This window comes from Metarhizium robertsii (assembly GCF_000187425.2).
Source record: "Metarhizium robertsii ARSEF 23 chromosome Unknown MAA_Scf_2, whole genome shotgun sequence".
NCBI classification, from domain to species: domain Eukaryota; kingdom Fungi; phylum Ascomycota; class Sordariomycetes; order Hypocreales; family Clavicipitaceae; genus Metarhizium; species Metarhizium robertsii.
The window spans coordinates 5,472,275-5,485,710 of NW_011942160.1; the positions used below are offsets into that span (position 1 = coordinate 5,472,275).

General features: G+C 54.2%; 5 protein-coding genes across 5 annotated transcripts; 3 read left to right on the forward strand and 2 right to left on the reverse strand.

Annotated features, from left to right (window-relative positions):
• Nucleotides 1–2,830: 2,830 nt before the first annotated feature.
• Nucleotides 2,831–3,568, forward strand: MAA_09212 (uncharacterized protein; the record flags this gene model as incomplete). Its single annotated transcript, XM_007827210.1, has 1 exon — nucleotides 2,831–3,568. One exon carries the CDS (start codon nucleotides 2,831–2,833, stop codon nucleotides 3,566–3,568), a length of 738 nt encoding a protein of 245 aa, XP_007825401.1.
• Nucleotides 3,569–5,369: 1,801 nt separating this feature from the next.
• Nucleotides 5,370–6,424, reverse strand: MAA_09211 (uncharacterized protein; the record flags this gene model as incomplete). Its single annotated transcript, XM_007827209.1, has 2 exons — nucleotides 5,370–6,289; nucleotides 6,349–6,424. 2 exons carry the CDS (start codon nucleotides 6,422–6,424, stop codon nucleotides 5,370–5,372), a joined length of 996 nt encoding a protein of 331 aa, XP_007825400.1.
• An 865-nt stretch (nucleotides 6,425–7,289) lies between these two features.
• On the reverse strand, nucleotides 7,290–8,645 carry MAA_09210 (lipase 2 precursor; the record flags this gene model as incomplete). Its single annotated transcript, XM_007827208.1, has 1 exon — nucleotides 7,290–8,645. One exon carries the CDS (start codon nucleotides 8,643–8,645, stop codon nucleotides 7,290–7,292), a length of 1,356 nt encoding a protein of 451 aa, XP_007825399.1.
• A 1,842-nt stretch (nucleotides 8,646–10,487) lies between these two features.
• Nucleotides 10,488–11,504, forward strand: MAA_09209 (uncharacterized protein; the record flags this gene model as incomplete). The annotated part of the gene is made up of 1 exon (XM_007827207.1): nucleotides 10,488–11,504. The coding sequence occupies one exon, from the start codon at nucleotides 10,488–10,490 to the stop codon at nucleotides 11,502–11,504; it is 1,017 nt and encodes a 338-aa protein (XP_007825398.1).
• An 896-nt stretch (nucleotides 11,505–12,400) lies between these two features.
• Nucleotides 12,401–13,423, forward strand: MAA_09208 (Alpha/beta hydrolase fold-3 domain protein; the record flags this gene model as incomplete). Its single annotated transcript, XM_007827206.1, has 1 exon — nucleotides 12,401–13,423. One exon carries the CDS (start codon nucleotides 12,401–12,403, stop codon nucleotides 13,421–13,423), a length of 1,023 nt encoding a protein of 340 aa, XP_007825397.1.
• Between the last annotated feature and the right edge of the window lie 13 nt (nucleotides 13,424–13,436).

Here is a 13,436-nt window from a genome sequence, read left to right on the forward strand (position 1 = left end):
TCGTGCCCTTGTACCGTCACAGGTTGCAGGCTGGTCTTTCGCCATCGCACTGTCCATTAGTTGTCGGTTGGCGAATATCACTACCAGCTCGTGTTCAGGACGACGTACCTTTGCCTTTTTCCGACGGCACCTTTCGCACGCAATGGGGTTTACGAAACAGGTAGGCAGCGATGATGCACTCCCGGTTGTATTTCGCGTCCGTCCGCCCGCGTTGCTGGACTTGGCCGTCCCCGGCAGCAGTCTTTGGTATCTGGACCTCATGGCTATCTGCACCAGGACGAAACAGTGATTCGAGCAACGGATGAAATTCTCCGATGGGGGTTGCTTCGAGGGCTTCGGGGCTGGCGAGAGCACCTGCAATGGAGCTGTCCGGATGGCTTTGGGGGGGGCGCCGTGTCAGCGCCGATCTGAAAGATGAGACAATCTATCCTGGATTTCAGCTGATTATGAAGACCATCAGGCTTGGGGAATATGATTCTCGAGCAAGCAATCACATTGCACCGACCATTTGTGTCACGATGCCAACCCAAGGGCCAAGAGCAACAACGGAGAGCAACGGGGCTCGACGCTGGTTGGTCGAGGTCGTCGGAGAGGTGGCCGACGCCTGCCAGCCAATAGAGAGGCAGGGAGTCGTCGTGCCGCAGGCCACGGGCTTGGGCACGCAGGCTGCGGCAGGCATGACGACTCGAGTCTCGACGCTTCACTCAACCAGCTTTTGCTTCATTGCTTCCATGTCCAAACCGGATGGTCCCCCCGCACAGTGTCCGCCGATGCCGGGTCTCGGTGAGAAAAAGAAGACAAAAGAAATTATGTCTCTGCTGAGCTCTGTTGAGTCTTGGCCATTGATGCCAAAAGCAACGTGAGCTTCGTCCAGAGAGCATCCACGGCCCATGGACCCCCTCGACGCTGCGTGCGGCCTTTGAGTTCGCCATTGCCGCCTTTGTCCGGAAATGGTTCTTGCCAGCGAATATCTTCGAGAACAGCTCCTTCGAATCAGCACGGAACAGGGACCATGAGTTATCGTGGGCAAGCCAGCGACGCCATCCTGGTGGGCTGAGTACGTGACTGATACAAGATAACGGCCTTGGTCGACATAGCCCAATGAAAAGCCGCGTGACATGGTGCACCTTGTTTCCGTGTTCCGGCTCTCCATATCCTTTCAGATAGAGGCGCGGACCTCGGGGGAATGGAAGCAGCCAGCATCCGCAGGAATTCAGCTCGCCGGGGGAAGCCGCCGATCGCGAGCCGTTGATTGGCACTGATGCATACCGCAGACATTCATGTCTCAAAGCGGCTGCTGGTAAAGTGTATTGTCTGTACTATGTATATTCAACAGCAAACTGCTAACCCAGACGAGAATAGTATGCCCGCCTTGTCTACAGACTACAGTGCGCTTGCTCTGCTTTGGTGGCCGGAGGGCGCAGCTGAGATTGGTCAAGGGAATCACAACATGACGATAGGTGGATGATGGCTTTCCGACTACGCAACGCCAACGGCGCCTGAGACATGGCGAGACATTTGGGGACTCGGAGAGCTCACATGTCTGTGAAGGTACCCGGGTAACTAAGCGTGCGGCACCTTCCAGAGATGTAATGGTATTTCCAGAGTTTGGCCACACAGCAAGGGCTTCTCCGCGGAGTGAGAAAACGAGGTCTCTCTTTTCGACGCTCCTCCAATATAGAGCAGCCTCATAGAACCTGCGAACAACCCAAGATAAAGTCTCACAGTCTTATTTATTCTGTTTGAAATCTCCTTGTGATAGGAATTTTTATTAAACTACCTACGGAGTACTCCGTAGTCAATGCTCTGTGTTGCAATCTAGTTTGCGCAGAGCCCGGTGACGGTGGCAGGGTCGATTGTAAAGCACTCCTCATCAATACCCCGTCGCGATCACGTTCATTATTTCTTCATACAGTTAGATTGACCATATTTCTTGTCCAAGATTCTTTGATAACGTACACCGCAGTTTTTACAGGTGCAGTCTTGGCCGCAGGTACAGGAACTAGGGCCACTGCAGTTGCAGGTCGATCCGCAGTCGCAGGTCATTGTGTCGATTCGAGAAAGTCGTTCAATATGAATACAGGTTAGAGTGTGTATTTTCTTACTCTCCTATTTTTTCAGCGTGGAAGAAGACTCTGGCGAGCCCGAGTCTTATATTCGACGCCCTTTGCCACAGCCAGGACGAGCATGACGTAACCAGGTGCGCCATCGACGTTTTACATGTTGCCAGAACAATGACGGCACGGTGACGTTATGGCCTGATTTTAACCATTATAGGAAAATCTAGATGCCACATATCGAGGAAATAGCCGGATGGCGTTGTCCTTTTCGCCTTGTGACGGGGTGGTGAAGTTCCAGAATCCACCATGAACTCTTTATGATTCATGCCATGGACTGCAGCGTCAAATATGCACCCCTCAGCGTCGTGAAAGGTGAACCAATCATGGCTTCATTTCAAGGTGTGCAAATAAATCATCCTCTAAGGCGTCGTGGGAGAGCATGTTTGAGCTGTTGCCACAGATCGTCGAACAAAGTTGCCCAAAATACCTCGTGCCTGCTGTCCAACATTGCCCAGATCAACATCATTGTACCGCCACCACATCCAGAAAAAGCTATCATCAGGTTTTAGCAACGACATTACGTATGCGGTCGTGACATCACCGCAGCCATGCTCGCCACCTACCGTTGTCGTCGAATGTGCAAAACGCAGGGGAATATAAAAGTCATGCATCGCGCCGAAATACATGGCCCTCGAAAACCTCACCTTTTACTCGCAACTTGACGGCCATTTCTTCGAAATAGGATTGCAACAGTCATCACTGCCATCACCATGTGCCCCATTGGCCGAAAAAGTCACAAGGGCCAGCCCGAGTACGTTGCTGCAGGGGAAAAGCCTGGCGTTCCGGCAGGATATCAACCCAACATCATGGGAACTCAAGGCCAGACACCAATTGGAAGCGACTTGCCTGGACCGGCACCCCATACAGCCGGGCCGCATCGACACGATATCCTCAACAAACTCGACCCAACCGTCGACAGCCGTTCTGGAGGGGCACAAGTTCTCGGGCCCGGAATAGGGGCATCGCGAGGGACATACGCGCCCTCCCATGGACAAGGCATGACGAATACCGCCGCTCCGGGCTATAACGCGCCCCTGGCATCGGGAAACACGGCGTACACGGCCCCTCCGCCTGGCGTTTCGGCCACGGCGCCCATGCAGAATGTGCCAGAGGGCACGTATGGGCCTCACTCCTCACGGCTGGCAAATACTCTTGATCCTCGCGTTGACTCGGACTTGGACAGCGGCGGCGCGGCCTACACCCATCACCGGCAAGGCGGCGTTCCTGTCGCAAACACGCAGGGCGACATGTACGGAGCACAGCAAACGCAGCTTGGAAATACTCTTGACCCCAACCTCAGAGGTGCTGCTGCCGCTCAGGGACAAGTCCCAAGGGCAGTCCATGTCGGCGGCACACAGCCTGGACCTGCGCCTAATACCGCGGGGCCTCATCGAACGGATTTTATGAATAAGCTCGATCCGAATGTGGACAGTAAGCGGGTGATCTAGGGGAAGAAGTATGAGCAAGGATTCCATGTTTTTGGAGATTGCCTCTGATGAAGTTAATGTACTATTGTTTTTTAGTTTAGTATACCAGAATGTTTTGATTGATGTACCAGATCTTGCAAGATACGGTCCACATAATGGCCATTCCTAAACCTAGAAAGTGAGTTTTGAGTCTTGAAACGAGAAATGTCTCGTTTCCCAAGGACAGAAGAGGCGAGTTGTGCCTTGAGAATCAAACTGCAACAGTCAAAGCATTGTTCTCTAGCCTCTTTGTAGGCAGGCAGCGATGGGTCTAGGCGTTGAGATTCTTTAACCTACTCGGCAAGATATATCATACCAGCCTGCCAATAGCAGGCCTCTCATGTGGCATTCCACTATAAAATCGAAACCTCTGGCAAAATATTGGGGCTCTAGGACGCAAATGTCCTGCTAAAAAAGAATAGTAGAGAACTATGCACAGTATAAGGGGGGATGCAACAGTAAGATACCGGCCGACCATGTCCGATTTTTGGTTTTTTATCGTGTGGAAAGGACCGATTATGAATAAGATACAGGGCGATGCCCCCCATCCATGAGTACACGGGCCAATTATCAGACGCAACTCGTAAGCCGATCTGACCAAAGTCCCATTTATATGAGTTTTCTTGAGGAGCTCAACGATGGCCACATCACGGGCAGACGGTAAATCAAGGCCTCAGGGTGTATATTCGCAAAATTCACTTATCGAATACTTTACCAGTCTATAAAGATAAATTACTCCATGGTGTATCATGTTTCTGCGAGGGTAGACGTTTTCTATTACGCGGATGACACGTTGCCATGAAGGCACGTGTTACACGGAAAAGGCCCAACAGATCGTGAAGCCCAACAAAGGGGCTTCACGCCGATACAGGACTTGTTGGTTACACAGCTAGAACACGTGCCCGGGCAAGGACCCTAGGCCCGGGCGTTCCTTTCATGTATATAAGGCGGTCTCCCTTCTCTTCCTTTCCTATAGCAACTCAGGACCTTTGACATCCTACGAGATTATTATTGAATTGAGCCCTATTGCTCCAAGCCTTCATAATCGAACCCTTGTCACAGCACGGGCCGGACCTTGAACCCGACGATAGTTACACAAAGGCTCTGATCACGAGACCTAGGACAAGGTCCCTCACCGCCTCTTGATATAAATAAAGGTCTTCCGCCCTCAGGGCTTCAAGGAAAACCAAGGACCTTTGATATCAAAGCAAAGTATTAGTTGAATTGAGTAATTGCTCCAAGCTAGGCCCTTGTCACATTTTCCAGGACGCGTTGAGCATGGTTTGGGCAGAGCCACGTGGAAGCACAGCAGATCCTGCGAGGGACTTTGAACCCGAGAACTTGAGATGTGGAATTCATTTTGAAAATAGTCGCCAGCCCAGGCTAAGCGTTGATAACATGAGTGCTGTTTATAATAACACACCAATATTGTGCTTCGAGACTACTCCCCCGTCCATCGAGTCGGCTGAATTCGTCAACAAGTACCATGGGCAGAATCTCCAGTCTCGACTATCACATAATGAAAGAGGCGCAACTAGTTATAAGCCCAGAAAAGGTGCCCACACAACACTCTGTTAAAATTTGGCAAGACCAAATCCCAGCCATTATCAGGCACAAGGGCCTGTGTCACATTTTCAAACCTATGTACAAGTAACACAAGCCAAATAGCAATAGGGTCAAATCTGTAGACACTGCGAATAGTACGTTTTTGTCAATATACGCATCTCAAAGCACCACTGTTCCTACTTTACCACTATCACACGATACGCCCCAGGTCCGATAGCTACTCGTTGCCCCAATCGTGAACAGCCCAAATTCTCTCATCTCCAAGCCACTCCCAGACCATATTGTCGCCCTCGTCCGACCTGCTGGCGGCTATCCCCCCGCCAGCGCTAAAATCCGGCCCAGCATCGTTGTACACTTGGATCCGCCGCGTCTTGTTCCTCCCAATCTCCAGCACGGTTCCGCCCGCGATTGTCTCCTTTTCCATCGACTCCACCATGACACGGGCCACTTGCTCCGGGGCGATCCAGCCGTCCTTTTCCGGGTCAAGATTGACCAGCTTCTCCGGGTGTTCCGTCCAGATGGGCGTCTTGACGAGGCCCGGAGCCACGGCGGTGACGCGAACGCCCAGCCTTGGCTCGAGGTCGGCCAGACACCGCGTGAATCCGGTAATCGCGTGCTTCGACGCGCCGTACAGCGGAGCTCGAAAGGTCGGTATCTGCGCGGCGACCGAGGAGATGAGCACGACTCGCTTCGGGTTGTCGACGGACGCTGGTGCCGGCGCCGGCGCGGAGCGGGGGCCACCGGCTGGAGGATGGATCCAGTACTGCAGGGCGAGCTGGGTCGTCCGGATGGGATGCGTCAGGTTAATGTCCAGGAGGGCGTAGCGGCCGGCGTCGACGGCATCCCTGCTCTCGGGAGATCCTGGCGGGTGCCAGAAGTTGGACCAGTGCGGCTCGTAGACACCGGCTCCGGGGCAGACGATGTCGAAGCCTCCGAATTCCGCGGCCGCCACTTCGAACATGCGGTTGAGGTCTGGCCAGGACGTCACGTCTGTCTTGGCGAATACGGCCCGGGGCCTCTTTGCCTTGTCGCCGTGCTGGGAGACGAGCTGCTGGGCTTCCGGGCGGAGGGCGAGGTCGGCAAGGACCACGTTGCAGCCTCGGGATAGGAGGAGCTCGGCAAACGCGTGGTTGATGCCTGCTGATTCTTAGCAAATGGCCATGTTGTTGAGATAAAGTGCCAGCGGCGCTGCAAACCAGATCCTGCGCCGGTAATGATGGCCGTCTTGCCTGTGACGGAGAAGGGCGTGGGGGGTGTAGTCGACGACGCCATTGTATTCGTGATGCCAAGACCTTGGACTGCCTCGGATTAACATGGACTTGAAGAGATTGTGAACGAGGATATGTCTGGGCAACAGGTTGATGCGGCTGGTTCGTGAATCAAAGGTTGTCGCCATGGCTTGGAACCCCTCATCCGCGAGACAACGGATGGATTCACGGTTCGAGGAACAAGTAGATGCATGATTGGACAGCCAACTCCCCATGGCCCGGCCGAGATTCAAACGTGGACTCGGGTTGCATCCTACATCGCCAACGTGGGGTTTCAAGAGATGCATTGATTGGCTTTGCTGCGTTGGACTGCACGACTTTCTTTATCGGGACATGCGTGCCTGGACCATTAGACAGCTTGCCAAGTTCTGCGCGAGGACGGCAAATAGTACCAACTTGAAAGCCTGCTGTTGACGTCGTCGTGCCATTGATGGAACAGAGCGGAAAACACACACGATGGCTATCTGCCGATATCTCGAGTGTCTTTAATAAGCATCAATGATGTTTGTTGGCCCAAAAGCAACACAGCCTACCGACACTTCTTACTGTACGACGACCCCGTCAAGTCACCACAGAAAGCTCATTCCCGACGAATAACTGCACGGCGAGTTTCAAATTTCATCCACGGCACAAGGCGTACACGGGACCTATTACTATTAAATAGATGGCTAAAACACAAGTGAAAATACCGTCGGGGTCTAAAATGAGCGAAACTAGGTCAATACCCAGCAGGCACAAGGCCTCCTTCAAGTAGACCTACAGATGATTCCTCAGCATCTCCCCAAATTTTCATATGCAGACAAACCACACCGATACCAAAGTGCACACGGTCTATGGTCAATATTATAAACCAGAGCACGAATCCCATCCTACGCTGTCCTACGGAGCAAAAACAGCAACGCGTTGATCAACCCCTCAGGTATCCTCCCCCAGGTAGGCGACTCCAGCAGCCCCGAAATGATGGTAGCCTGCGAGCAAGCACTCAGCGTCTTGCCATCCATCATGTCAATCAAAAAGACCAAAGCCCTCGGCAAGCCCGTGACACCCGCCGAGCCATGCGTCGAAAAGAAGTCGCGCTTGTACAGCACCGACGCACCATTCGCGCAGTAAAAATCATACAGCTTGTTGACCGTGCCAACGGGGGAAATCTGATCGTGGAACGAGTGGTACAGGTAGATGGGGATCCTGGGTGCCATCTTACCCAGCGACGTCTGGTTCATGACGTCCACAACGGCCGGGAGGCTGCGCACCTCGGTGGTGTTGAACATGGTGATGACGTTCTTGTTGTTGAAGGCCTTGGTGCTGTCGTCGCCGCACCGCGTCTTGATCTTGTTGAACAGCGGCTGGTACTTGTTCCGGATGCGCGGGTAGATGGTGGCCGCGAGGTCGGGGTACTCGTTGGCCAGGCCGACGGCGCCGGCGGCAATGAGGCCCGCGTGCTTGCGGCCGTTGATCTTGTCGACGACGGCGGCCATGTCGGCCGGGACGCCGCCGACGGCCGCACCGACAATCTCGAGCTCCGGCGCGTACGTCTGATGGAGCTCGGCGGCCCATGCGGTGGCCGCGGCGCCCGAGGAGTATCCCCACATGGCGATTTTCGGGTCGTTGCGGATTCGGGTCAGTGAGGGCGTGTGGACGGCGACGCGGATGCCGTCGAGCACGGCGTGTCCGGCGAGCTTGCCGGCCATGTAGGCCGCCTTGGGGCCCTGGTAGTCGGGGATGAGGATGATCCAGCCCTGGTGCAGCGCCGACTGGATGGAGAGGAGCTCGGGCCGTGTGATGGTGCTCTCGGGCTTCTTGGGGCTCGGGGGGTGTTTGTCAAAGGTGTGCGAGGGCGCGCACTGCAGCGCCGGCGCGTTCTGCGCGGGCTGGAAGGAGAGGACTTTGCTGTTGTTCCCGGGCGAGGCGATCAGCGCGGTCAGGACCGTGGCCGTGGCGCGGCCGTGACTGTCGGTCGTCCTGTAGAGGATCTGGTGGCTGATGTTGAAGTTGACGTCGGTGAGGCCAAATGGTGAGTCGGTCAAGGGGAGTTTTCGGTATCGCAGGAGGGTGCCCGGCGGTAGATGCTCGATGTTTTCGGGGACGGCGTAGAAGGGGTCAGTCTTGGGAGAGGTTGGCGAGGTTGGCGAGGTTGGCGAGATTGTCGACGCCGGCTTGGAGGGGACTGCCGCTGCCGATAATCCAAGGCTGAGAAGGGCGAGAGCCCCGGCTGCTGGAAACCGCATGCCGTGATGTGTGATGTTGGCGTCCAACTACCAGTCAAAGGCAGCTGCTTGTGTATAGGCAAGGAAACGACGTTGCGGATTCGGCAGTCCAGCAACGGGGTGCGAGGCTCGAGACAATGTGCAGTCACGGCAGTGTTTGGGGCAGATGGGTTAGTATGTGTAAAAGGGTTCGTATTATTTAAAGAAGGAGGGCAGAAAGGTTCTGATTTCTTAAAAAAAAAAGAAAAAAAAAGAAAACGAAAGAAAAAAATTAGTCAGTTGCCAATAAGCGTAGACTTGATTATATATCGTGTCTGAAGGATTTTAGGCTGATAAAGTTGGTGTCAGTCACTCGTAGAATTATCTTGACTCGCATGTAGTAGCCAAACTTACCGCAAGACGGACTCTACTGATGCGCAGCCATGCCGCGCTACCGCAGCCATAAATTTGAGACGGGTGGGAAAACGCAAAAAAAGTCACCAATATAAGCCGATTTCAGCAGTGTCCGGTATACGCTCAAGCTAAATCATGGTGGCTGTGGTGAATGAGGCCATGTAATGCTTTCAAAAATGAGCAGGCAGTTGTGCATTGCAAATACATCAATCCAGACAGAACCGTAATGTAAGCATGCTTTGGGGAGTGCACACGTTGACGCTTAAAAGCCAAACCTTGTACTTGCATGAACCTGCTAGGCTCGGCATCGTGGGAATAAGCTCCAGTCTTTTCCCACCGTGGCACAACGGAAAGCATGAGCTAAAAAACAAGTCAAAAGTATATTGACACGTCAATATAGATTCATGCACAGGCACCAGTCTACGGCCACATCCGCCGCTGTAAACCGAATACCGAGACCATGATCTCTTGGTTCTACTTTGCTCCTTGCCCAAAAGCGGTCTGGTGCTATTCGCAAGTGGCAATACATTGATTGGCTGGGCTCATACGAAGATGACTCAATTAGGCAAGTCGCACAACTCGCTCCAGATGTCATCAAATTCCACGACCGAGGCCACTTCCCCCGTTACCAAGATGCCTGGCTGGACATTTGGACGCGATCAAATCCGCGTCAAATTTCGGCCCGTTTAATAAATGCGCCATCCGCAGTCTCTCATGCAATGCGTGCCCGGTGAAAGCGGCCCACCAGACTGCACATGTCAGGCTGTTGAGCAGCCGTGAATCACGCCAACATGTTCGCTCCGAGTTCCCTCAGTGCCGGCAGAAATCTGCCATGCAGGGTCAGCAGCCCGGTACTTGCGTGTTTCAAAAAATGCCAGGCATCAAAGGCTCCGTCCTGCACGTGTGCGCTTCTCTGCTGCCCCGACGAATGCACGGGGACCTGGTGGCTTTGTGAGTGCTGATGTCTTCTCTTGCTTTCACAAGGCAGGCAGCGCACCCGTCATCCGATGCAGATTTGAAGTTGGATAGGTGTACATGTAATGTTGAATGGCTGAAACATTCATTGAAACCCTTGTGAGCCTCTTTATTCCTACGTCATCATGCAGCGGGCTTGCTTGTGTGTTTGGGGTTCCAACCACATGTGTGTCCAACACGAAGAGAACAACCGCCATTTGTGCACCCTCAATCCGCAATGGCCGGCCCACGCTTGTTTGTCATTTTACATGTTGATAGAGACATATTCACACCTTGTTTTCGGACGTGTTGGCGACTCGTTTGCAATGGGTTGGAGCTCTCAGAATACCTATTTAAGCACGGCTCCCCTCGCGTTGGGATACGCCGCACACTTGCCTTGCTACACTTCATGGTATCGACACTTTTTGACAAAGACACACTCCCACCTTCACAAAACCCATCATCGACGAGCCTACTTGCAGCGACCGGTCGCAACATACCAGACCACACCTCACCATGGAAGAACCTGAAAACACTTATTGTTCGGCCTGTCGAGGCGACATCGCTTGCTGTAACTACTGCAAGACTTTTATATTCTGCCAATCGTGCGGCCCAAATACTGAGGACAGAAAGGCACGACACTGGACTTTTTGCGGACTAATCCAGCAGCGAAGAGCTGAGTACCTGGCGCTGAGAGATGAGGAACGGCGGCCCATTCAGACACGCGGCGGCCTCTGTCTACTGCTCGCCGAAAAAAGGCATGAATTGGTCCACTTGATGTTTAAGGCAGCCTATCCAGAACAATTGCCAATGGAGACGATAAATGACATGGTCGAGCTCTTCGACTACCAGCCAACTTCTGGTTGTTGGAACTTCACCGCTGCTAAGCTCGCGCTTCCAGCACTGTACATATGCCAAGGCCGAAACCGGTACGCTTTCGACTATGCACTGAACTTCCTCAACTCCAGGGTTCTCACCGACCGGCAGGAGCGCGATCTTGGGCCGTTCCCGTTCTTACATGGCACGGGAGCCCAAATAAGGTTCTCTTTCCTTGAAACCGTCGACGGACTTATCCGTGCAGACGAGTCACGTCTAGGTTTCTTCCGCGTTCCGCTTGTCTCGTGCAAACTTCGAGTACTTTCGGAAATCCGACAGCTTGAGAGAAACCCAAGAAGGTTTGCAGCATTGCGCCAGTTATCCCGCCCTCGTTATCTTTGGGACAGCCACAACCACCCACGTCGTCAGCAGATGAGCGAGACCGAAGTGAGGGCCATTGTCCACCAAGTTCCCCTTGCCCAACGCATTGCCGGCTTGAAGAATGAGATACGGACTTTGGCGCGGTTTCAGGATTCGACTTGGAGGAACGTTTGGAGGCACTTGTGTCTCCCAACAGATTGCGATTGGCGTCAGCAAAACCCTGTAGAGAACATGGACGAGGAGATGCAAAAGGTCATCTATGCCAACCGCCACGCATGGGCGGGCGTGCCTGAGGAATGCGAAGGCATGGTAAGCTTGTTGGACCTTTGGCGCTAGGCAGCACGGCACCGCGGTGTTGTTGCTGCTGAGCCTTGACCCTTGAGCCCTGACGCTGCTGGTTTGATGGATTTTGTCGTTTTGGGGGAGTCAGTCATCAGGGGCTCAACGGGCGCACATGGATCATGGAACATGGAAGCCGGATAGTAGGGGATATTCGACCGGGGACCTGTCGCGGCAGGAATCGGGGGCATGCCACATGGAGCGGCGGATATTGCGACACTTGAAATGCGAACATTAAGGTTGGAGGAGGAAGTATTGGATACATGGAGGTTGAGAATAGTTTCAACAACTCTACCAGAAGTGGAGGCCGCACACAAGTGCTGCGAGCTCTTGATTTGGTATTGGCATCTTCTGTTTTTGCTTTCAACAAGCAAATTTACATACCAGACACTCTTTTGATACAACTTTACTTTATATCCGTCTTATTCCCGTCCGTCTGTCCTCTGCAAGGTGCAAATCCCAAGTTTGTCGTTGGCGCGTAGGCTACATACATCATTTTAACCATTCACAGACACCCCAATACAACTTTAATTCGCGAATCAAAGCATCAGCAGCCAGCGATGCATCTAGACATGGACGAATAGCCCGCTGGCGGGGCTCGCACCTCGGCGTCTCCATCAATTCCGCAGTGACTGGCAAGTTGACAACTGTGTGGAATCATTGCCAATTACTAATGACGACATGCATAGAGTCTGGTTTAATAATCGCTGACCCATCTGCGACTACCGTATACATCTGCCGACGCCGCGGGATAATAGCCTACAGAAACACTCACAAGCATCCTAGCTCAAGAACCTTTATAAATAAAAGCCCAAAGTCATTCGTGTCACGAACACAACTTCACCACATCGCCCATCTAAACCCGAGCCTCGACACCCTCACACACATTCACAATGGCCTCCAAACTCCAGGGCCTCAAGGTCCTCCAAACGCCCTACAAAACGATTGCCCACCACGAAATCCGCACCGACGTCCTCGTCCCCGAAACACCACTGTCCGGCAAACGGCCCGTCATCGTGCGCTTCCACGGCGGCGGCCTCGTAAGCGCTTCCCTCTCTCCCTCTCACCCTTCCAACACCAAACAAAATACTAACCGGCCCCAGGTCATGGGCGACTCGCTCTACCTGCCCTTCTACCCCCAGTGGCTGACGGACCTCGCCCTCGCCCACGGCGCCATCATCATCTCCCCCAACTACCGCCTCCTCCCGGAAGCCACGACGCCCCAGATCTTCCAAGACGTAGCCGACTTCTGGGCCTACATCCACTCGCCCTCGCTCGCCTCGCTGCTCGCCTCGCAGTCGCCCCCCGTCGAGGCCGACCTCGCCCGCGTCCTCGTGACCGGCGACTCGGCCGGCGGCCTCCTCTGCCTAAGCACCGCGCTCACGTACCCGCGCGACATGAGGGTCGCCGTCGCCACGTACCCCCTCGTCGACCCGGGCGCGCCAGAGTTCACACGGCCCCGTGAGAATCCGCCGCTGGGGAAGAGCGTCCCGGAGTCGGTGTACGACGACGCGCTTGCCGCGGCGGAGGGCGGGCCGGCAGAGAGCTCGGTGACGTCCGCTGCGAGATTGGACTTTATGCTGGCGGCCACGCAGCACGGCCGGCTGGGCGGCTTGTACGCGCGCGGGCTGGAGGACGCGGCGCCCGCCGAGAGGAGGGTGTATTTCCCGCCCGAGGCGCTGGAGGCCGAGAGCGTGAGGCTTCCGGTGGGGGGCGTCACGATACTGCAGGGGAGGGACGACAGCGTCGTGCCCGTGGAGTCGGTGAGGCGGTTTGTGAAGCGTGCGAGAGAGGTCGTTGGTGATGAAGTGCGTTTGACAGAGACGGATGGCGAGCATGGATTTGATGTCGCCTTGCGGTATGACGGGTGGCTGAAGGGCGAGCTGAAGAGGGCAGTCGATGCATGGTTGGAGTGAGTTGTTGCAGGTT